Source organism: Etheostoma cragini, chromosome 7 (genome assembly GCF_013103735.1).
Source record: "Etheostoma cragini isolate CJK2018 chromosome 7, CSU_Ecrag_1.0, whole genome shotgun sequence".
NCBI lineage: Eukaryota > Metazoa > Chordata > Actinopteri > Perciformes > Percidae > Etheostoma > Etheostoma cragini.
In genome coordinates, this window is record NC_048413.1 from 24,299,518 (window position 1) to 24,324,141 (window position 24,624).

At 41.3% G+C, this 24,624-nt stretch overlaps 2 protein-coding genes and 1 long non-coding RNA gene across 5 annotated transcripts; all 3 read left to right on the forward strand.

Moving 5' to 3' along the window:
- The first annotated feature begins 12,764 nt into the window (after nucleotides 1-12,764).
- On the forward strand, nucleotides 12,765-19,014 carry krt18a.1 (keratin 18a, tandem duplicate 1). 2 transcript variants are annotated; one of them, XM_034875940.1, is made up of 7 exons: nucleotides 12,765-13,311; nucleotides 14,859-14,941; nucleotides 15,333-15,489; nucleotides 16,524-16,688; nucleotides 16,805-16,930; nucleotides 18,111-18,361; nucleotides 18,463-19,014. In XM_034875940.1, the coding sequence occupies exons 1-6, from the start codon at nucleotides 12,883-12,885 to the stop codon at nucleotides 18,345-18,347; spliced, it is 1,197 nt and encodes a 398-aa protein (XP_034731831.1). In that variant the 5' UTR covers nucleotides 12,765-12,882; the 3' UTR covers nucleotides 18,348-18,361; nucleotides 18,463-19,014. The 2 variants fall into 2 exon arrangements, with proteins under 2 accessions (XP_034731831.1, XP_034731830.1); XM_034875939.1 differs by having other exon boundaries at nucleotides 12,766-13,311; nucleotides 18,111-18,331; nucleotides 18,463-18,581.
- Nucleotides 15,804-16,220, forward strand: LOC117947254. Its single transcript, XR_004657197.1, has 2 exons — nucleotides 15,804-15,861; nucleotides 15,912-16,220. It is a non-coding gene; the product is annotated as an uncharacterized LOC117947254 (long non-coding RNA).
- A 469-nt stretch (nucleotides 19,015-19,483) lies between the features above and the next one.
- Nucleotides 19,484-23,416, forward strand: LOC117947240 (keratin, type I cytoskeletal 18-like). 2 transcript variants are annotated; one of them, XM_034875942.1, is made up of 8 exons: nucleotides 19,484-19,496; nucleotides 20,330-20,652; nucleotides 21,378-21,460; nucleotides 21,536-21,692; nucleotides 21,892-22,056; nucleotides 22,351-22,476; nucleotides 22,620-22,843; nucleotides 23,256-23,416. In XM_034875942.1, the coding sequence occupies exons 2-8, from the start codon at nucleotides 20,341-20,343 to the stop codon at nucleotides 23,383-23,385; spliced, it is 1,197 nt and encodes a 398-aa protein (XP_034731833.1). In that variant the 5' UTR covers nucleotides 19,484-19,496; nucleotides 20,330-20,340; the 3' UTR covers nucleotides 23,386-23,416. The 2 variants fall into 2 exon arrangements, with proteins under 2 accessions (XP_034731833.1, XP_034731832.1); XM_034875941.1 differs by lacking the exon at nucleotides 19,484-19,496 and having other exon boundaries at nucleotides 20,162-20,652.
- The last annotated feature ends 1,208 nt before the right edge of the window (nucleotides 23,417-24,624 follow it).

A 24,624-nucleotide genomic window follows, 5' to 3' on the forward strand; every position in this document is an offset into this window, starting at 1 on the left:
GGGCGAGCTAGCCTCGTTTTGTTGGACAATACTACAAAGAAGTGACGCTTAGAGCACCTTTAAATAGCTCGGTTTTTTGAACCTATACCACACAGGTACTTCATTACTATATACATTCCATTAATTCTGCGTTTTCACTTGATGATCATTTTAAAAGCCTATGTTTGTGGACAGTGCACTGCGTGCATCAGAACTATCAGGAATTCCCCCCAATGAACATAAACCTAGAATTGAATGACTAATCTTCCTTTCTCCACAGTTCTGCTGATAGTTTTTTGTTACTGGTCAGAAAGCTGTCCTTGTGGAGACACGTTCTTATCGGTCCTCTTGATATGTTTATGCACAAACAGCACATTCCTGCGGGGGAGAAGGGCGTGTTGAGCAGGATCCGAGCACAGCACTGCAGCTGGAAGGTCAGGAGGAGAGGGAGAGGGAAAGAGTGGAAGAAAAGAGAAACATAAATCAAGAGCGAGGAAAGGATTAGAGGCCTCACACAAGATCTGGTTGGGGTGAAAGGGAAGGAAGAGAGGGTGTAACAGAAAGAAGGTTAAGTGATAGATGCTCATGGGAAGAAAAAGGGACGGAGACAGAATACAAGAGCACATTTTAAGCTGTAGTTGTCAGAACGAAGCAAATGAGACCAGAGACCAGCAGATGAAAGAGGACACAAAAAGATGGCAGGGTTGGTTCTTAAAAACTATAAAACAGTACAAAAACTGAAAATAGAGAGTTTTAAGCATGGGGGAAGTGAGATGGTTTCAGGAGCGAATGGGAGGAGGGAGTCCCGAGTCTGGTAACTTCTGGATTCTTCCAAACCAGTCTCTGGTCATCATCTGCCACTCCCAGAGGAAAAGTTCAAGAGAAAAGACAAACTGACATAAACCACACAACAACGAGTTACACATGCAGTTGGTGAGAAGACACACAAGAGCACATGCACACAAAAAAATAAAACTAAATGGTGCACACGTGTAATCATAAATGCAGGGCCACATGTGCATGATTACATCCAAGCATACATAAGGTTTCACACAGTCCGGCTCCACGCATTTCTCTATTTAATGCAGTTGAAGTTTCGGCCCTCAGGCCTTCTTCAACAATGAGATTATTGATTTAAAAAAAGTCTAAACCTTATTCAAATAAAATAGAGAAATGCAAATGGAGCTAGAATGTGCAGCACTTTTTCTTACCTTTGAGTCTACTTCCAGTGGTCAGCACCTTCAACCTTTGACTTGGTGTGCTTTACTTTTCTATATTACTCGCAAATCAAACATAAACACTACCAAGCACCCGGCCAAATAAAGAAATGTTTTTATTTTATGCAAATCCAAGTACGCACACAAATATTCACATTGTATTGAGTATGCAGACTGAACAAGAGACTGTCAAGAGTATGTGGGTCATGAACTCATGGCAAACAGAAGATGTAAGAATTATTAAGGTTATTTAAATTGAAATTAAAATGCATTTTGATAAGTTTTTCCTTAGTATTTGTTACCAGCCTTCCATCTTGTGTGAGTGTGTATGTGAGTTTGTGTGTATGTGCGCGTGCATGCGTGCATGTGAGTACCTACAGAGGGAACCAGCACAAGAAGATTTGAGTACATTGCCAGGTGTTTTTATTTCAGTCTGTGTGTCCATTGACCGATTTTGTCACCGCGATGGCGTCACATCCTCGCAACATGCATTCAAGAAACATTACAGCTGTAGTTGAGATCAAAATAAAGGCAAAGTGTGAAGACGAGGTCTAAACAAGCATCCCATGAGTTGGGTGGTAGGAAGTGGGGAATGGGACCTTTACTTTATGATGTTTCCACTGAGTCATTAAACGGTTTTATCCTCTTTTGACAAATATGCACAATAGCTTTCTAGTTTATTTCCTTACTCAAAAAGTGACAGAAATTTAAGGTTCAGTTCAACTGAATTATATTAAAATTACAATTAAAGCATTGTCTATCTATCATTTCACATTGAACATTCAGGATTCAAAGCGTTTCCATAACTCTGGTGCCAGCAGGGAGGGGCGACCCCAAAGGTCAGCGAACGGCCCACTGGCTGACTTCTTGACATGCCAACATGTGGCTGCCAGACAGACAAATTGCTCTCGGACCATCCATCAGCACCACCTGAGGAGCACCGAGTTGGCTGCAATTTGTCATTTTGCTTTTTCATACTCATATGCTGCAGCTAGTAAACATATGCAATATTTATCAACTCCTCCACTTCCCCTCTCTCACGCCAGCTTCGTTGCTTTCAGCTTGTCCCTCTTTTGCTCACACCGTCCATCTATGTGAGTACGCATGTGTACGTGCACTACAAGACAATGATCGAGAAGAGAGTGATACTTTTCCCGCCGTTTGGCATGAATTAAAACCATATGCGGCCACAAAGGCGTGGTATGGAAGAAAAGGATGGAAAGACTGAGTGAAAAGGAGTGGAAAGTTGTAGGAAGATGGTATGGCTTCATATGGTCGTCTGAAGAGGAGGACCAAGGGGATGTGGAGGGGTTCCTTGGTATGGGGATTCCCCCTTTTTCGAGGGATTTCCCTGAAGTGGCCTCCCTCGCTGCAAGTTCCACTTACTGTACCATAAAGAAACGGCTGCGTCTGGTCAGTAATTACGTGGGAGGAATGAGTCAGCCACTGTACCTTAAATAGACACAGCCGGCAAACAGATGGAACCGACTGTAATGATAACAAACAAAAGGCTGGGTTTCCGCTTCAAAGTGGTCAATTTGTGATGAGTGAGCTTTTTTGACTTTGTCTACACAGAGTAGTTTCCGTGGTAATAATGTCAGATGTTAACTGAGCAGTAATATTTCAATGTGTCTTTACAGATACAGTAAACGCTAAAACGTAGTGTATCAGTACAGCAAGAGGAGAAGTCAGCCAACTGACTATTGTCAGTTATACAGCAATATCTATCATACAGCAATAGTTTAAGTTTGCTAACATCAGTTAGCATAATCATAATCTATTGACCCCTGAGTGTATTTAATTAAGCACAGGTGTGTTTTGTTGCTTATACATTGAACTTTTTAGTTGAAGAATCGGTTACTTTTTGTTACAAGTGTTGCAAAAACTGACTTTGAACTGATGTTTAGGGTTAGGGTAACGCTAACCATATCATGTGTAGGATAAGTCCAGGTTTTCTAGGATGAATAAAACAAAACGTGTAATTGGCTTCACATTAAAAGCCTGTGCTGTGAACAGGAATACTTGATTCTCTTCACATCTCAATCAATGGCCGATTCTTCTAACAGTCAAACTTGGCCAGTTTTAACATTCTTTGAGACCAGACAGTGATCATTCTTTCACTCCCCCTTCTTTTCATTCTTTTTATCCTTGACTAAGACTGAGACCACTTTGGAAAACTTTTTTTCACACTTTGCCTGTCCACTCAAATGAACCCATTGTGTCTGAAAACACTCAGCACAGCAGTTCATACACGGAGGGGAGCAGGGAACAACTGGACCCTGACTGCTGCAGTGTGTTCTTGCACATGTTTGTGAAATGTGGTGTGTCAACTCTATCAGGAATTTGCCAAGAAGCATTGAACACAAGCCCACCATGCACGCCAGAGGCTTGTAAAAAATAACGGTATAACGGTCTGAGCATAGCAATTTCCCAAAATGAACTTTGTTTCTCGTTGCCATGGTAACATGGTAAGAACCCAGTTTGGAACTTTTATCCTCCTGGCAGCGCTCTGCGTCAGAGGGAGCGATTCTGGGAGCAATTACTGAGCGGGAATGCGGGTAGCAATGGGGAGGAGGAGGAGGAGACACAGCGGCTAAGAATGTCTGAGTGTGTGAAAGAAAGTAACTAAGGGAATGAAAAGGAAAGTGATTTAGACAGTGTGTGTATTCACTACTGTTTCTGTGCATGTAAGAACGAAAGCAGGACAGTCTCATTGAGCCTCCAGAGATTTAATTCAGAAAATGAGGTTCAATGTATCAGATACAGACCTCGCCCTGTTTTGAAACTGCTACTCCCGTCCACAGCTCCCTGAATGATCAGACAACGATCATCTATACCGAACTGACCTCCGCCCTATAGCACTTTCTCAGAATGAACACACCGTCCTGAGCTGTTCTTGCAGCATCCCTTACATGTCTTTTCACCTTGTGAGTCAGTCGTAACACAAAGAAAAACATAAAGTTCCTATTCAAAGCTCTTCCACCCTCACAGTTACGTAAATCAACCATCCCCCTCCCTCCACATGAACCAGTATTTCTCTGTACTTCCTCAACACACTCCCATCCTTCACATCTTAATCCCCCCCCACCCGGTATTTGCCTGATACCGAGCATCTGCCTTATCTGAACTCATCTATGCTTCAACCTTGACTTGTATTGTATTGTACTTGGTGGAAAATAATACATAAAGGATTTGGCACAGTTGGTTGGTGGGAATTTCTAAGAGACAAAAGTCTGTACCTTATCTATAGGATGTCTGTTCATGTTTGAACTTTGGTAACCTCGGTGGAGTGAGATAGTCTGCACCTGGCATCAGTTATATCTGACAAACTGGCAACATTCATGTATCCATTAGAATCTCTCATTACACTAGTCTGGCTTTTGTTTGCCTTTTGATCAACAAAGACTTCATTCTTGAAGTGCACAGTGTATTTATATAACAAGATCTCAGTTGCAGAAAACAAAATAAGTTTTTGTTTGGTCATATCCATGGTCATAGTTCCTCATCAGTCGGCCAAAAAGCACAAGGGATGCATTTTCATAACACTCTTCCTGGTAGAGTATTCCCTTTATAAGCCAAGTCGTCATTCAAAATTACTTTCAGTTTTGAATATAGTCAGATGTCAGATGTTAAAAGTTGTATATTGAACTTTTAATCTCATACATGTTATTTTTGTGGGATTTCTTTCATTTATCATGACATTTATCTCAAATGTTACAACACAACCTTGTTACACATATGACACCCTATTTGCACATTTTATTTGTTATTTATTCCAGCACTCCACCCTGATGACCACATACCCAATCTCTGATCTCAGTCCACCCAGGCCACGGGCCTCTGGCCTCACCTCCGGTGCAGCTGTCCACGCCTCCCGATCCGTAAATGTAGAGCCTTTTAGCAATGATGACTGCAGACTTAGCCTGTGGCTATGGTTATGGAAAGAAACGTTTGAATGGGAGAGCAAGATTGGGAGATTGGGATTGGCTTTCTTGATTAAAAGGCAACATATTCTTGCATGTAGCCTAAGTCGACCGCCCTCTCTGAGCCATGGTTCTGCTCGAGGTTTTCTGCCTCTTGAAAGGAAGTTTTTCCTTGCCTCTGTCGCCTGGTGCTTGCTATTGGTGAGAATTGTTGGGTTTCTGTAAATATCATCACAGAGTACGGTCTACACCTGCTCTTCATGGAAAGCACAATGAGACAACTGTGTTGTGATTTAACGCTCAGATAAAATTGAATTTAAATTAAATAAGGGGGTCACACTTTTACGGGACCAATGTTAAGACTCAAATTCTCTCAAAACTTCCTTGTTCTCTGCAATAATAAGAATGTACACTACTGGTAATATCATTCAGTTTTGTAGTACTCAAAACCGGTCTTGGTCTAAAGATCGATCTCAAGATCACTTTTTAAAGGTATCGGTTGTGTCTTGAATTCAACCACATTTCAGCCAAATCATCGCTAATAACATACATTTTATTTAATATAATTTTTAAAAGAGTTTATTTGCAAAACTAAATCTAAAAGAAAACATACAGCAGTTTGTAAATTCCCCAAAGTAACGCTAACCGAGTCAGCTGTCACAGCTGGGAGCATGGGAGGCATAAAGAAAGGTAAAGTAAGTGTAAATGACACTGGCGAAGCTAGCTAGCTAAAGTTATCAATCTGCCCTTATACCATAACTTCAGAAATCTCTTTACCCCTCACCTAAAGCGATTTAGTGAATATTAGCTGTAAGGATTAGCTGGTTGTGTATATACTGTGCGTTTCAGTTGTTTGGTCTTGGTCCTGATTTGTCTCAACCCTCAAAGTCTTTGTCTTGTCTTGGGCTCGATACATTCTGGTCTTGGTAATGACTTGGTCTCGCTTTAGGTGTTCTTGACTACACTGGTAACATTATTTATTTAGTGTGATAAATGAATACCAAATAAATGACGGAGTACCCCTCTGGCTCTACACCTACCCGTGGCACCAATGTGCTAATTTGTGTTTACTGTCATACTTTACTCATATCACTTCACGAAAACATGTGTCTGTCTCTTTCATTTGCATCTTCAATCAAAGTTTACCACATACTTAAATAAAAAAAACTCTGCAGCCGTATCCGCCTCCTGCAGACCTGCTCATTTTATGTCTGGCTTCCTGGACTGGAACATTCCTTTTTCTCATGAGCACCCACAGTGCACATTGTTTTAGTTTTACAGGTACAGCAGAAAAACACCCTCTGAAATTACAGTACACCTGCTCTAGTCATTTTCTCATACACAGGGACAGGAATACTTCCCGACATCAGATTATCTCATATCAGAGCCGTGATTCAGAAGTGTCTGTTCAGTTGGCCACTGCACCTGGAAGGAATGTTCCACACACCTGTAAATTGTCTGCACGCAAGTGTTTTCCATCTGTGTGCCCCCTGTGAGTCATTCTGAGGTCCTTTACAATGTTAAATTCTCATGATGCCACTGTGAGCTGAATGGACAGTTCTGCATGTTCTCACATTTAGCCAGAGGTGTCACATAGATACAAAGCTGATGATGTTATCTTTACACTGAGGGCCAGATGTATTGACGCTTCTGTGCCCACTTCAGGCGTATTCATTTCACATCGTGCACGTAAAAGAATGGCTAGGTACGTACAAATAGGCAGAACTAAGGTAAAAGCGTAGACTACCTGTCGTGGGTTCTGAAAATGGCAAATTACGCTTTTTCGTGTCCCGCAGTTGCATTCATGAGAGGGTAAAGTGTATTATTATGTATTCTTCGGTATGTACAAAAGCCGCCCGTGAAAGGGTGCTTCTATTTTGCGAAGAAAGTCTCTGCCTCTTTAAAGCAGGTGTAAACTAGCCACACACAGGTTTCCTCGTTTATGCCTCTCGTGGAAATAGCAGCAGTAATCCGAGCAAGATGAAGGCATAGGCCAAAGAGACAAGCTGGTAGGATTTTTGCCTCAAGGATCAAGCTTTTTTTGTTAATGCAAAATCATTAAGCGTCACGGATTAATCATCCATGCTATGTTACAGTTAGGCTTCTGGAAGAAATCAAAGATCTTTGTCATCGGTGAATCTTTGTTTTTGCTGCTTTGACTGATTTGGTGGCTGATCCATGATAGAAAGAGAGAAGGAGGCCCAGTCAATTGTGCTTTCATATTTATAATACACGCAGTTTAGGGTATAGTGGGCGGAGAAAGGCGCTGATTACACGATGAACTGCAGGTTTGGTAAACACGACATAAGCTGATGTAATTTTAACTTCATCATATCAATTCATTGGGAACACTGCACATTTAATTCCAAATCAAAACATGACCTACATTGGTCAGGATTGTGTCATAAATTTACAGAAAGTGAAGAAAAAGGAACATTAGGCTGTTCCAAAAAATAGCAGTATTTGCAGTTTTCTTTTCTTCTCAAACATTTACTGTCTAAACTGAAAAATGTCTCAAGGATTTGATTTACTTTTACTCATTGCACTAATATTTAGTTGCATAGCCATTATTTCTGAGAGCTGCTTGTCATCTGTGTTGCATGTAGTCGACCGACTTCTGGCCCCTGTGAACAGGTATTCCTGCCCAGGACGATTGAACTACATTCCACAATTCCTCTGCATTACTGAGTTTTGCCTCAGAAACAGCATTTATGATGTCACCCCACAAGGGTCCTATGGGATTAAGGTCCGGGGATCTGGCCAGCCATCCCGTAACATCAATCTTGTTAATCTGCAACCAAGACTTTGCTCGCTTACTGGTGTGTTTTGTGTCAATGTCTTGATGAAAGACCCATTTTAAAGCATCTCTTCAGCTCGTCAGCATAATCATCCCCATGACACGATTTTTGCGCCACCATGCTTTGCTGTCTTCACAGTGTACTGTGGCCTCGAATTCAGCGCATGGGGGTCATCGGACAAACTGTCTGCGACCCCTAGACCCAAAAATAACTATTCAAGGCATTTGAAATCATTTTGGCTGAGCAGCCTACAATGTTCTGCACTCCCTTATATAGTTTTCCCTTTCCAATCAACGTTTTAAACAAAGTCTGCTGTTCCTCAGAGCAATGCCTGGAACGACCCATTTTGCTGAGTATTTGAGGGTGAATCAGTATCGCAGCATGCACCTTTTGCGGGATGGCCATGGCGCTGATAACACTCTGTTTGCAAATGTATTTACATCTGGCCATGAGAATAAGTGAGTGACTAAGTTGTGACTGAAGGCACTGTCTCTAAAAGATTCAACGGGAGTTTCACTAAAATCCTCCGTGGTGGTTTGTACTCCCACAAAATGAGTGATAAATAACAAAGGGGCTTGGTCAATATCTGACCCGAGGTCGGATACTCTAACGTTCCCTTGGCCAGGCCCGTAAATGAGACTTCTCTGTGGTCGTCCTCTGCTTCTGTCAGGGCGGCTCTGATTTAGTACTTTCCGTGGGTGTTCTGACCCCAGAGGTCAGAACAGATCGAGGATGGTCCGGCTGAAACAAGAACTCTACAGTCTCGATAAGCAGCTTGAGTCTGTCAAATTTAGTTATTTATTCCAGTAAAGAAGAGTTTCAACACATATATAAATTCAGCATAAACGACAAACACAACCCTCGTAACCAAACAGAGCACTGTCCAAACAGACAAATTAATGACTTCTCTTCAGGTGGCTTTCACACTGGCAGCATAAATACTGTATCTACTGTAGATGAACTCCTCTGACCCTTTTACCCGCCCACATATCGAGCAAAAGTGAGAGTATTTCCGGGCAGAAGATCTGTTGTAATGCAGGTGTGACTGTCTTGTGACTTCCCATCCCAGTCAATGGCATTAAGGTTAATCATAGTTTGTGGAGTCGAGTAAACAGAAGCTGAGCATGGCCCCTCCCATGTCCAGCACTACGCACACAGACTGACACGCACATTGAGGATTTTATCAGTGTTAAAAGACGCACCTCCATGTGAAAATCCCTGTGTCAAAATCATGCCCGCAATTATAACTTGGTTTCATGTTTTATAAATGTTTAAAACTCATTGTTTCAGTATTTTCTGATTTTATTCAAAATAAATACCCTGTTTTTTAAAGTTTGACTGGATTTTTGACAGCTTGTATCTCCCCACCAACCTAAAAGTTGTGTGTTATCCATTTTAGCCAGCCACAGTTTGTTAATCAGTGCCCGTACAAACTGGGATCTTCCCCTTGTAGGAACTGAGATTAGAGTTTATCTGGGAAGGGAATCATTCATGGTGGGTGACGACAGACATACATTCTTGATTTTGGGCCAGGACCTTCAAAGTTAAGCCTGACAAAATCTGTGACAAAAGACAGTTTCCCATCAAACGTTCTTTGGCAAAAAAATGGCATTTATCTTTTAACCCAATATTTCAAAATCTTTACAGAAATGTATAAGAGTTTAAACAAATAGGAACCCCACCAAGAGTCAGTCAACAAGAAATAAAAACAACAAAAAAAACACTAATGGTACCGTTAAGCAATGGAAATTCAAGTCAGTGAGTTATGATGCACATCTTACACCATACTTGTCATAACATGGGTGGTGTTCCCAATAGTCTGACCATGGTTTTACATGGAATTAATTTTTTACTGACATTTGACATCCTGCCAAGAGGAAACCCACTTCTGTATTTCACACACCTGGATTAAACATGTGCGTGATGTTAGTAGTGGAAGAAGGGACAGCGCATTGAACAAATTACATTTTGGGAAATAGACTTTGTATTTTTCTGAGAGTGAGAAGAGACTATACACACATCTCATAAGCTACAAGCTAGCCTGACTTTATGGCTCAAACCCACTAATTAAAACAGTTGGTTTCCAAAAGTATTTGGTGAGCACATATTTAAGTACAGGATTGTGTACTGGCTTGATGACACCACACAAGCAAACCTCACTGTGACAACATGATGCTGCACACATGCTGACTGTGGGCAGTTGTTGTCCAAAGAATAGTTTCAGCATGTAGCTCCCTCTAAAACCACAAACACGTTTGTATGTCATTTTAACATTTCAGTTTGTCTACAGCTTAAACATACAAGAAATGCGGTAATTAGGGATCCTGGTTGGTTTATTTTTTAACACTGGAGGGAACCAGGCTAGATTTTCCCACCTGCCTCTCAAGTCTCATTGTAATGCTAAGCTAAGCTAACCATGTCCCAGCCCAGATTAACTAAAATAATCACTTCAATTAAATATAACATATGTTTTAGCATGCAAAAAATATCAAAGGCTGATGTCTTTGTTAGGAAAGCATGGAAAAGCATTCAAAAGCCGTAGCAGTAATCTTCAATCGTCCATTCCTCATTTATCTGACACCTTTATTTGCTCTATAGGCTTAATGCATCGCTGTACCTTAATCTTTGTTTTCTCTAGGGCGTGGCGGACATCAGCACCAGACAAAACACTGAAGTCATCACCGATACTGCTAGACAAAAAGACCCTGTGTGTGTCTCTGCATTTGGGATTACTCACTTTTGGCAAAAGGCTCAAGATGTCTGAGAGATCTGTTTATACTTTTGTCTCCCCTCTGTCTCCCCCCTGTCTGTAAAAACATAGATACAACAACCACTGCATGTATTAGAACTAATAGGCTTGAATTTAATTATTGGCATTAGTCTCATTATTATAAAAATACATGTTTCCAGGTCACCTTTTATGAAGCCACTTTATTGCTGTGATTAGAAGGACTCCCTTTTGTTTGCCTGCTCTATGACATGACAAGAGTTGTTTTTACATCGGGAGCTCTTTATACTTTAATATCCTGTTGCATGTTCCTGCCTGAAAAACAAACAAAGAAGATGAAGCAAGGATGAGACTGAACATGACTGCAGACAAACGGAAAACCGTTAAGCCGGAATTCTGTCGAACAACTGCGGGCAGGGAGACAAAAGAAGATTTCCAAATCAACCTTAATTGTTGTTGCTTAATGGTTTGCTACCTAGAAAACAGACAAGCCTCCATGCTTTTTTCGCAACTTTAAACGACCAACAAGGATAAAATTTAACTACAAAAGAAACCAAAATGGGAAGTTCTGTCCTTATAAGCCAATAACAGGTAGCTTTTTAAGGGCCAATGTGTGGAATGTGCTTGAGTTAAAAACCTGCAGGGGGGCTTCTGGAAAATGTTTACTGGTTAAGAAGAGTCATTGTTCCTACGTGTCTACTAAAGAGACTGTGGAATTGTTCCTTTGTTAAACCATATCCTTAATGGGATGGAGGCAATCAGACACACATCCGGCTGTAGGACAGATAACATCTGCGCATAACATCTGGAGCTCTACCCGACACCGTAAAAAACGTTATCTGATCTAACTCCATGTTGTTGCCTTGACTTTAAAGGATCATACAGGTGTTTTATCTCCTTAACTATGAATCATGTACTTTACATGCTTGCTAATAAGTCTTTTTAAATACATGCTGCACTGTTTTAGATCTTCAGACTCACTGTACCTGCAGTTGAGGGAAGCCATTACTTTCCATTCATCTCTGTTCAGATTTCCATGTCGTACAATCAAAATGACCTTCGCTACCTCAGCTGTGATGTGAAGAATGAAAGATTTGAGATTACTTGGCTTAAACATGTAAAACCTCTGGTGTGGCCCATTACAACAATTAAATGTGAGTGCAGATGTTTCTTTTTCTACAACCAGTATTTACAAAGTGTTTCATTTATATCATAGTAAACCTGACAGTGCAGATACTAAGTTGAATTATTTCATCAAATGAGGGCATTTTAATGGGACGTCTTGCTTCTCCGTGTGTGACATGGCCAGATTTCACCCGCGTGCACTTCTAAAGAAAATTATCAAATCATTTCATTAATCGGACTAAACATGTTCAGAGACTTCCAAGTAAGGTGATGATTCCTGGCAATTGTATCGCCGGTTTTTAGGGCAGGGCAGTGTGACACAACCAATTACTTGTCTTGATGAGTCTAATGTAGGTGACAAAATCTGAACTATTTGTTCATGCAAACACATTTAGTTGGATGTTATTGGGATCGTAGTATAGCTTGCACATATGCAACAAATATCTATTCTCACAGTATAGAATTATAGCCATGTATGAAACTTTTAATAGTGTGGCTGCTGTTATTTCATCTTTTTAATACAAAACAGTTCCACTGAAGAAATTAAACCAGACAATGAAATTATCCTGCCAACAAGTACTGTCTTTGTAGCTAATATAATTTACGCTTCAGTGCCACTAAACTCCATTGTTGTCGAAAAACTTTTAAACAACACATTGAAGAAAAAATCTATTGTTGTTTTAAATATTTTTTGGGGAATGGATTAAACTAAAAAAGTTTTAAAATAAAAACTTAACGTTCTTGAACTTTACTGTTCTCTCAGTAAAGTCCAAGTAATATTAAGTATAATTAAATCCAATAAAAAAAAGGACAGCTTTATTGTTGAATTCCTTGTAGTGCTCAGAATTTACCAATGTAGGAAGGTTGTGGAGAAGAAAGGCATGCTGTGAGCAGGGCTGCGGTTTCAGCCTGTGGAAAAGAGGGCGGCGCCCCAGGGTGAGGGGGAGTGATCTGAGGGGCGGACCTGAGGGCCCACAAGGTTTATATAGGTTTATACAGCTTCCCCTCTCCTCCTGCCTTGTGTCTGTGAGCTTCCATTTCTGCCTACCCAGTCTGTGCTGCTCTCTCGTCCTCACAGTCTCTCTCACTGAGTCACACACTCGCCAGCCACAATGAAAACCTCCAGGCAAAGTACATACTCTGTGCGCTCCTCCACTAGTAGCCAGGCTCCTGTCTACAGGGCCTCCACCATCCATGGTGGGTCTGGTGGGAACCGCATTAGCATCTCCTCCAGCGTCCGCAGTGGGTTGGGAGCCGGTATGGGAGCCGGGATGGGAATTGGATCCGGAATGGGCTCTGGAGCAGGGGGCTTCTCCAGCAGCGTCCAGGTGAGCGGGAACAACTCCGACATCATGGGCAATGAGAAGTTTGCCATGCAGAACCTGAACGACCGCCTGGCCAACTACCTGGAAACAGTAAGGAACCTGGAGCAGGCCAACCACAAGCTGGAGATTAAGATCAAGGAGGCCCTGGAGAAGAGCGGACCTGACTTCAGAGACTACAGCAAGTACCAGGTCATCCTGGACGACCTGAGAAAGAAGGTGAGGAGGGGACCGGGGAATGTACATGGGTTGATTTGTAAAGTGTTAAGCAAAAGCATATGAGGGGGGAGTAGAACGGATGGAGAATGTGACGTGGATGGATGAATTGAAAGAATTAAATCCAAGGGGGAATGTTTTGAGATGTGAAGTAAGTGTGATTGACCAAGAAATGTGTAAAACAGACAAATCAATATGTTCTGTACCCCCTAACCTAAAACTCCAGCAGTAGTTTACTTGGCACAGTGCCCACTGCCACTGGTTGCGTGGGGCCGGGGGGCCGGGGGCTGCACCGGAAACAGTATGGCGTAGGAATGTTGGAGCACTGGGGGTCAAAGAGACAGGAAGGCAGTGAGAAACAAAAAACAAGAGAGTCCAGGGACTTTACAAGCTGGAAAGGGTCAACTTACAGGCCCATACATAAGGACTCTAACTACCTTTTCCTCTTTGTTTAGGGCTACACAAACAGTGTTAGTTGGACAATGGAGCTGGACACGCAGTCTACTGTGTGTACTGTGTGAAAAAATAGAAGCTGATAAGGGAGGGTAAGAGGAAGAAAGAGAGAAACACAAGTCATTGAGAAAAGGATCTTTTAAGGTGGAGCTGGTTTGTTCTATATGTTCTAAATTGTATAAGTAATTATCCAATAATGAAATTAATTTCCCACAAACCTGATACTCCTCACACAAATACATCTGGCACAGTAAACAGTGCATACAGATTTTAGAACTAAAAGTAAACAAAGACATTACAAAACCAGCAACTGGTTAAACACCTACATACTGTGTGTCTACCTTAGCACTTAAAAAAAGAAACATTTTTCTTTTGCCATGATGGAAAAATCACTTAAATGCCCTCAGCCCCCATCTGAGAAAACAGACTTTCGCTCCAAAGTTAAAACAGCCCGATGGGGTAAAGATTGCAAAGTCATCTACCCATGCACTTACTCACTCCCACACACACACACACACACACACACACACACACACACACACACACACACACACACACACACACCCATAACCACTACCATATCCACCATCCTCATGCAAATCACCTGCCTCGGTCATGCTGACAGGATAGATCCAGTTCCTCAGCAGAGACAGGACAGTTGCTGTCTGGCAGCCTGTGATTGGCCGTGGATTTCGTCACCTGGATATATCCCCTACCAACCATCAGAGTCCTTATCTACCTTAACTTGACTGCTCAAGCAAATACTGCATCCATCTGTTTTTTTATGCAGCCTGCTGGCAATGTCCTAATTTACACACAGACATACACACTTTTCCACTAACACTAATAAATTACTCACCTCATTGGAATAAAGTCCCATTATGTGCATGTGTATCTGGGCACTGTACTTGCACATCAAAAATACAGACATTTTAGATATTTTAATAAGAAGCAAGTAGACTCTCAGAAGGAATATTTCCAAATTAGTTTCAACTCTGGTGAAAATGTTATTTTTACCCAAATGTTGGTTGTCTGTCCCATGGCCTGTCCTCAGTTTTATACTAAAATGACCTCTTTTATTTGTCGACCTGCTCTAGGTATTTGATGCCACCACTGACAATGCCCGCCTGATTCTCAACATCGACAACGCTCGCTTGGCGGCCGATGACTTCAGAGTGAAGTAAGTTCCGCCCACTGTCCTGGTGAGACTGTAAAACCCTGCACCAGACAGCTGTGGGCACACCCTGTTTTACCGGTGAATGGGTTGAATACATAGTGTCATGATCTGTCTTGTCATAAATCATCACCTTTGCATCATAGCCGGATAGATGTTTCAGCTGTGTCATAAAGTAAATGCTACGGCAAACACAGATGGCAAATGGAGTGTGGAATATTGTACGATGACCGTGTATATTTAAACTTAATGGAGAGATACATGGGAAAAAAAACACTGTTTGTCCTTTACTAAGGTCCATTCAGTAATTCTACTGATGAGTATATTTATAAAGTAAATGTGAGCAGCTGTACCAGGCATTGGAGTTATCCTCAATGCCCTGTCTTGTGCCGCGCAGATACGAGTCTGAGCTGGCCATCCGCCAGTCTGTGGAGGCCGACATCGTGGGTCTGAGGAAGCTCATCGACGACACCAACATGCAGCGCATGAACCTGGAAAGTGAGATTGAATCCCTGAAAGAGGAACTCATCCACCTCAAGAAGAACCATGGAAATGTGAGTGTTCTGACATTCAAATCCAAAACTCAACTTTAAAGCACCTGAGTTTCAAATCTGTTGATTTTTTTGGGGAAAAATCATCTTGGTTTATCGTTTATTAACAAGAGTATAACATTTGAAAACATACCCACTCTGCTTTGTCAGGACTACGTGGTTTAATCAAATATGACTGACAGTTTTGGCAACAACAAAATTCCAACTGTTGATTCAGCTGCTCACTTCTAACCAGTGAAAAAAGCAAGGCAATAAAAGGAAATGGACAATTCTTTTTTGAAATAACCATAGCTCAATCAATTTATAAAACTAATTTCCAGGTTTCAAACTGGTTCTGTACAGTTTGTCTTTGAAAGTCAACGTTTGTCAAAGGTTGTATTTGTGCTGCTTTAGTGTTGACGTGTTTAGTTCTGCTTTCGACAAAGTCTAAATGAATTCCAAACAAAAGCTACTTTAAAAAGACCTCAGGACATCATTTCAGCAAACAGACCCACCTTTAGAAGACCTGAATGTGTATTTGCTTATCTCTTCATAATCCCCACAAAAACATCACCATGTATGTATGTTACACACCTAAAGCCATGATTGCAGCTCTCACATCCTGACAGGCTGCAGGGCAAAACAAAGCTTGAGAAAACTTATGCGGGAAGAGGGAGGTTTGTTCAGAATCTGTATGTGAATTTTGTGGGAAGCCTCATCGTAAAGACTGTCCCCCATCCATACTTGGCAACAGAAAAAAAACCAAAGCCTTCAAATCACTATCATTTAAGAGCACAAGCCAAAACACCAACCATTTGTTTACTGAAGGGATTAGGGCCCCAGATAGAGGTTTGCATGCACCCCCTTTATATTTACCCGACCATAATGTGATCATGGTTGGACAAGGCTCGGAGTCAGAGCTGGGTCACACTTTGACAATAAATAAGTCTTAGTATTGAATCCATGGGATCTAAGATGCTCCCTATCCATTTCTGACTCAAGCGCACTAGATCTGTAATTACGTTTTTCAACTCCTCTATCCATTTGTATTTCTTTAGGAAGTTATGGAGCTCCGTAACCAGATTTCCCAGTCAGGAGTCCACGTGGATGTCGACGCTCCTAAAGGACAAGACCTGGCTCAGCTCATGGCAGAAATAAGGGCTAAGTACGAGAAGATGGCACTAAAGAACCAGGAAGAACTCAAAGCATGGCACGAATCTCAGGTAAACCAATAAGACAAGAAACTATCGTGTGCAAAGTAAATTTTCTAAACTCAAGACAAATTAGTGAAGTCTTGAATTAAACTTTACTCATTTTTTAATCTCAATCTCTATTTTAGATAACAGAAGTGCAGACCCAGGTCAGCCAGAGCACAGAAGCCCTAAAGGGTGCCCAGACGGAGGTGAATGACCTGCGCAGACAGTTGCAAACCCTAGAGATTGAACTGGAGTCACAGAGGAGCCTGGTGAGAAGCACTCAGTCAGCACACACTTTCTTCAGCTCAACACACACTGCAATGCCTAAGTCAGCACTCTCACTTCAAGTCTCTCGCATCAACTTTGTTGACACAAGCTTTACACTCTGATTAACCCTCGCAATGGAGCTGTCATCATTGAGTTGGGTTTACTGTAGTCTCGCATGGCCAGACCTTCCTCCACACTGCTGCAGAAGAGGGTCTGGCTAGTCCACACAATATTCTGGGATAGAAAAAAACAGGCTCTGGTTTACCGGCATTTCTTTTAAGGTCCCATGGGATGAAAATTTCACTTTATGAGGTTGTTTAACATTAATATACGTTCCCCCAGCCTGCCTATGGTCCCCCAGTGGCTAGAAATGGCGGTAGGTGTAAACTTAGCCCTGAGTATCTTGCTCTGCTTTTGAGAAAATGAAAGCTCAGATGGGCCGATCTGGAATTTTGCCTCTACTGAGGTCATAAGGGGCGAGGTTACCTCCCCTTTCTCTGCTTTGCCCACCCAGAGAATTGGCCCACCCATGAGAGAGAGACATCATGGCATTCAAACAAGAAAAGTGGCAGTTGGTCAAGGCCACACCCCCACCCTCCACCTTGCCCTCTCTCCCCCCCCCCCTCTTTCCTCCTCCAAAGCTACAGACTCAGAAATGGCACATACTAATGAAAGCTCATGATGGGACTGGCTCTGGTGGCTGTAATTCTGCACCAAGCATGAATTTTGGGAAAGAGACTTAAGAAATGGGATTAGGGGACCACTAAGGTCTATATGAAAGCATCCAAAGAGCACCAAGTCAAGGAACCTTTAAACAATTCACAATCGTCTTGGGCGGCACTAAGCGCCAGATGCAATAACATTGCTTCTGCAAAAACGCCTTGGGAAGGAACATGTTTTGGGGAAACGTGATTGTTCCAATGTTTTTTTAGCTGTGCAACAAAGCAAAACAAAAAATCAAGTTTCGACAGATATCCTAGCTGTCTGGGTTTACCCTGCAGAGATCTGAAGAGCAGTTAACCATAGTACTGATAAATCGACCGGAGTTTAGAATGCCAAAACAAAGAAAGCTGAAGGTGAGGGACATCCGGCAGATCTTTCAGTGGCACCGGAGTCATCGATATAGAATAGTTCTACAGTTAAAATGTTAACCCATTGTTGTTGCTTGTCTTGTGCTCACAGAAAGCGTCTCTGGAGGGAACATTGAGGGACACAGAAATGCGTTACAACATGGAGATCGAGTCTCTCAACACCATCCTACTGGGCTTGGAGGCCGAGCTCACACAGCTGCGTAACAACATCCAGATGCAGACGCAGGAGTACGAGGCCCTGCTCAACATGAAGATGAAGCTGGAGGCCGAGATCGCCACATACAGACGCCTGCTGGATGGAGAAGACTTCACGTGCGTAGATTATTAATTCTATAAATGACCGTGAGTCGTCAAAACCACAACAAGCAGAGGTAAAATTCTGCAATAAAAAAATCTGTCAATGGAAACTAGATGTTGAATTTGTTCTTGATATTTTTGTACAGGCTCCAGGACGCTCTGGAAGACCAGAAAACAGTGAAGACCAAAGTGATGACTGTCACTCAGACCCTGGTGGATGGCAAGGTGGTTTCCTCCAGCACAGAAACCAAGAACCTTTGAATACTAGACGCAACCACCTGACACTCCCAACGATCACTGTCCCTGCAGCATATCACTAACATAGTAATTGGCCATAAATGATGTCTATCACTAACCACAACTAGTTTGACTTCCTGGGATTACAGCTGTTCAACAGACTGATGGAAAAAGAAAACTGGATCAGAGGAAAACTAAATCATCTTTTATTTATTCCATCACAATTTATTTATGTGTTTGTGTGTTGAACTACAGATTTTTCCAAAGGTGGAAAATTGGAGAACTATGAGCTTTTGGAGACAAACTAATTACAAACATTGAATATTACAAAGTAATCCAAATGAATGCAAAACAGTTTTTATTATATATATTTCATCTTTTGTTTTTCTTTTGGTCCAGTTACATCCGCCTGTTGTACTGTGATGTTCAGACATTTCAATAAAGTCCCTTTGAGAACTGTATCTTGGTGTGAACATGGTGTTTGAAACAAAAAAATATTTGCATCTGATATATCAGAACACGTTATCATAAACGTGACAGGAGGACTACAATGAATAAATTAAGCGTTTTACATAAACAGTCAGTGACTGGAATAATAACCACTTTCACTGAAACAGGAATATGTTAATCATTGAACAAAATACAATATATGACACACTGAAGTCTTGGCTAGTGTCTCAACTATAAATATGTATGAACACTTAAGCCTGTGACCAAATCCATTAAAGGTGTATTGCTAGCTTTACAATCAGTGTACAATGAATGGCAACAACAATGTTACATTACTGCAGAGTTCAGACTAAACATTAACACCCTGTAAACCCCCCCCTCCATCCCATTCTTTTCAATGACACCCATGTTTTGGTGGAGTTTACCACTGCTTTAGCAGAGCTACTGCTAATGCAGATTTACTGTGTAGGCTAAATATTTACATGCCAGTACACATTCCTGGTAACTAATATTTTTTAACCTGAACGGGGAAATTCTTTAATTCTGCGATTGTTGCAATATTTTAGCTTCTCACAGGCCTTATTCGTTCCTCCTGTCAATCTTGCTGGATTGCATTCGTCTCACGGTTACCAGAAGAAACATACTTCCCTAAGCTATCTGAAGCTCTCAGCCTGTTGGTTCCAAGACATGCAGTACATCTTAAAAACGGGTCACTTGTATGCACTTTTCTTTCAAGAAAATAAAGGAAAATAGTGCTCACTGATGTGTTTTTAATCGTTTTTTGACAACAATAAAGCTTTAAGGCACAGAGGAATACAATGCTGTATATCACGCATTATAAAAACAGATAATATTTGTTAAGTGACACAATTTCTTTGGAATTAGTATTTTCATAGAATTTGTTGACAATAAGAGAAATACTGAACATGCCTTATGCTTTAAACTGCTGTTAATACAACAACTGACATCAATACAGCTTATTTACTACACAGTATCAATTAAAAAAAATAGAAATGTCAGCATACAGTTCCTATTTGCCTTGGACTGATTTGTTCACTGTGGGCGTTTTGGGGACAATGTTCAAGCAAAATGTAGAAATGTAATATAGATAGTAGAGGAGTGGCATGAAGATTTATTGCCTTTCAGAGTGATATACATAAGACCAAAGGACTCTCCACAGTCCTCCACTCTCAGCTGCCAGACCCCTCTGAGCCAGGACGCTTTGCTTCTTCCTCTTATTGATCAGCACAATACTTCTAGCGATGGAGCCCATTGTTATACGCCGGTCTTCTGAACGTGTTGGTGTCGATTTTCGCGCCCACCCCGTAGCTCGACAGATGGTGAAGTCCTATGCCCCCACTGTCAGCGGAGGGGCAGGTGGCCATGGGACCAAGATCTCTATGGCCTACGGCACACGGGTTGGCAGCGGTTTTGGGGGTGGGTCTGACTACTTGTCCATCATGAATGAGAAGTCAGTCATGCAGCACCTGAATGACCGCTTGGCTAGCTACCTGGAGACGGTGAGGACTCTGGAGAAGGCCAACAGCACTCTGGAGATAAAGATCAGGGAGACCATCGAGAAGAAAGGTCCCTTGGAGGGAAGGAACTACAGCAAGTACAATGCCATCATCACAGAGCTGAGGGCCAAAGTGAGTCAATGAATGAATCGGTCAATCTTAATGGTACTGGATGCATCTTGCTAAGTCTCGCAACTTAATTGAAAACAAGTGAGAACAAAAAAAAATGTGTATAATTTATTTCAAAACTTGTTGCCAAAATGGCACAAAGTACAGCATATAAAATACTGCAGAATAATAAATCTGGGTGTAGTTGTAAAGTCTCTGCACCGTCTCCAAGTAAAGGAACTATTAATTTTACACTGATGAACAACATTGTTTTCTAAAATAGTATCAGGTGAGGTAGCTATGACAAACTAGTGATTAAATATGTCGTCAAAATTTGTTTTTTGTTTTAAAAAACTCTTTATGCAGAACTTTTTATTGACCAAGTTGCCAATCTACTTTCCTTCCCATGTAAACGTCACTAATGCTAGAGCCCTTTTTTATTATCATACATCCTGCTCTCCAAAGTTTTCATGGATCTCTCCAACGGACGGATTTCACAACATTATTATCTATATTATATATATATATATTATCTTAATATCTTTTCTTTACTTCCATGTTGAGCCATTAGAGATAACCTGCTTGTTGTATTGTGACTTACTGTTTGTAATCAAAGGCAGTTCTTTCATCTGTACAAAATATCAGAGCAAAACTGTTTGGAGTCCATCCAATTGAGAGAAGAGATTACCACTTTATAGAGTTTGGATTTTACACAATGAAAATTACAAAAACGATTTAATTCCTTTCAGATATTTGACACAATCAAGGGAAAGGCACAGCTTGCTATCGCTCTTGACAATGCAGGCCTGACTGCAGAAGACTTCAGACTTAAGTGAGTGTTTAGCTTTGCATAAAATGGGCTCTCCATCTAGCGTGAATATATCTGATACGCAGTGTGTTTAATTAGGATGGAGTACGAGATGGCCATGCGTCAGACGGTGGATGCTGATGTGGCCAGACTCAGAAAGCTTCTGGACGACACCAACATCGTTCGCTTGTACCTGGAGAGCGACATTGAGTCTCTGAAGGAAGAGTTGATCAGCCTGAGTAAGAACAATGAGACGGTGAGATACAATGGTCAAACATGAATTGTACTGCATTTGGCCTAATCCAATAAAATAAAGATCAATCCCAATACTTCTGTAAACCATAACATACATACTCACCATTATGGCAATTAGTTTTTCACTTAACCCCTTTGCACAGGATGACCCCACTAACTTTGTGTGGGAAAACACTCCCTGACTATTTCCCCCTTAACAGGATGTTGCTGAATTGCGTGCCAGGATCACCGAGGTTGGTGTCCGTGTGGATGTTGATGCTCCCAAAGGACAGGACATGGCCAGAATATTGGAGGAGATGAGGGCTAGCTATGAGAAGATAGTACTGAAGAATCAGGTGGAGCTCAAAGCATGGCATGAAATGCAGGTAATCCGTCAATTTTAATATTAGTCAAACAGGATTTGTGAGGGCCAGCAAATTTAAAAAGATTCTGATAAAAATTTTTGGCTGATATATTTTGATTATTTAGCTCATTTTATACTCATATTTAGTTTATAGCTTATATTTAAGACAGACATTTATGTAAAACAGCATGTATATGCAAGTGTCAATGAAATGTTTATAAAAGTAAAATAAAAAGTGAATTGTTAAGTCTACATTTAGGGGGTTTGTTAAGTGCCCTTTTTTGATGTACTATGTATATGTGTGTTGTGTTTCCAGATCACAGAGGTGCAGGTCCAAGTGACTGAGAACACAACAGCTCTGAAGGAAGCCACGACAGTGATCGCTGAAACTCGGAAGAAGTACCAGGCGATGGACATTGAGCTGCAGTCTGCACTTAGTCTGGTAACAACATTCGTGCTACTCTACATATTTAGTGCATAATTGTCATACAGAAATGGTTGGTATCGATCTTTTCATCTAACTCTCAGCTAGAAAGCCTAGAGAAGCCATTCTGTTTCTCAAGCAATTTCTTCGCCCCTTGACAGAATGCATCTCTGAAGGCCAACTTGCGTGACATTGACATGCGTTTCAACATGGAGGTAGAAAAGTACAACACCGTCATCCTGAGGCTGCAGGAAGAGCTCACGCAGATACGCAACAACATCCAGCGCAACACAAGAGAATACGAGCAGCTGCTCGACATTAAGGTGAAACTGGAGGCTGAGATCGCCGAGTACAGGAGGCTGCTGGACGGAGGGGCGGACTTCAAGTAAGTGTGAGAAAAGAAGTCAAAAGGTTTGGGTTAAACAGTCAAAACTGCTTGTTGATACCTTTGATAAAAGCCGATTCCCTGTTCTGCATTGTGAGCTGGGCGAATACTGTGTACCAGCTTTGTTCATTGCAGAAAAACGTCTTGCAAATTTGATTCAAATTAACTTCATGCAAACATGAAGCAACGTAGATATGGAAAGTAAAAGTAGTCCATCTACGTAAATGCAGTACTCTCCCCGTCACTTTCAGCTCTACTGTTCAACTGAATTTCATCATGTGGATACCAGTTCATTTTAAGACATAACACACATTTGATGCCAAAATATTTACGTGAAGGACTTAATTCTAGTGTTAACAACAACAAGAACAAAAAACTTGCACTGATTTCACTCTTTTGTTCATTTTTCCAGACTACAGGATGCAGTTGATTCGAAGATAATCCAAACCAAAGTGGTGACAGTCACTCAGACTCTGGTGGACGGCAAAGTGGTTTCAGAGAGCAAGGACATCCAGTCCAGTGAAAAGATTGCTGCTAATTAAAAACAGGGGAGAACATAATAAATAAAATGAACTAGAAGTGTGCCGTTATCCCTGTGACTGTTTTGTAGCTAAACAATCATGCAATCCTGGTTATGCATTCATAGCCTATCTTATAAATAAACATATTTTTTCATATTCATAATTCCCTTAAAGGAATGTATTGACATTTAGTGAAATACAATAAGCACTGTTAATCAATAACCTGGCCCAACGCACAAACCACAATATAGTGGCAATTGTAATTATAGAGGAACAGAGACAGACTGAGCCCTGTGTCCAATGTGTGTCTGTGTGTATGAGAGAGAGAGAGAGAGAGAGAGAAGAGAGGGTTGTGACTAATGCAAGCAATGTTTTTGTATTAAAAGTAAGTTATGTTAAGGTACAGTTATTTATAACTGCCTAACCCGCCTGTGGGTCGATTGAAAAAATCACTACGGCATGTAGTCCATCATGCCGCCTGTCCATTAGACATAGACGTCTGCTTGCAGCCTAATGCCTCTTAAAGCCAAATGAAACCTCAAACTATTATAATCTGACAATTAAACTGAAATATAAAGGCAGAAAATGATTACATATCATTCTACTTCAACTTGCACCTATGTAAGTCATCTTCCCTGTTATTCACACTGATGGTTGCTTGGCCTCCTGCCATTATCCCCCCTAAACTCCCAGGTCTGCTGTGTGTGCGGGAAATTCTTACAGCTTCTGAGAAATTCACAATCTGACCTGCAATTATTTAGCCTTGTCCCATAATAGGCAGAAGGCCCCTATTCCCATGCCAAGCCCAAATAAGCCCATGTCTCTGCTTTCTGTTTATTTGCACTCACATTCATCAGTCTAATTCAGTATGTTCTTTGATAAAAACTGACCTTTTTGGACCTGAGTTGAATCGCTGCATAGCTTTATATTAATAGGCAGCTCATATATTGTTAATATAGATATGGGGAGCAACAGATTTTGGTAATTGGCTCGGACATTTTTGGATAATTGGGGATGATTGTACATTCTGAACTTAACCTTTACCAATAAATCCAGTATTCATCATCCCAACGTTGTGGTTTTTGGACATTTTCAATTGCAACATTCCAGACAGCACCATTAATCACTCTGCCAGACTCAAATCAATAGCGGTTTCCCAACTGCATGTGAAACAAGTAATAGTTTATGATTTGTGCCAGCGTCTAGTGTAACTGTGCATGCCCAACCGTTGTTATTGTGTAAAGTGTGTGTGCGACAGTG

Coding starts and splice junctions, on each gene's coding strand:
- krt18a.1 (XM_034875939.1), top strand. CDS start 12,883: ATGAAAACCTCCAGGCAAAGTACATACTCTGTGCGCTCCTCCACTAGT. Junction 15,490..16,523: donor TCAAGAAGAACCATGGAAAT/GTGAGTGTTCTG, acceptor GTATTTCTTTAG/GAAGTTATGGAGCTCCGTAA. Junction 16,931..18,110: donor TGGAGTCACAGAGGAGCCTG/GTGAGAAGCACT, acceptor TTGTGCTCACAG/AAAGCGTCTCTGGAGGGAAC.
- LOC117947240 (XM_034875941.1), top strand. CDS start 20,266: ATGGAGCCCATTGTTATACGCCGGTCTTCTGAACGTGTTGGTGTCGAT. Junction 21,461..21,535: donor GCAGAAGACTTCAGACTTAA/GTGAGTGTTTAG, acceptor GTGTTTAATTAG/GATGGAGTACGAGATGGCCA. Junction 22,844..23,255: donor GACGGAGGGGCGGACTTCAA/GTAAGTGTGAGA, acceptor TCATTTTTCCAG/ACTACAGGATGCAGTTGATT.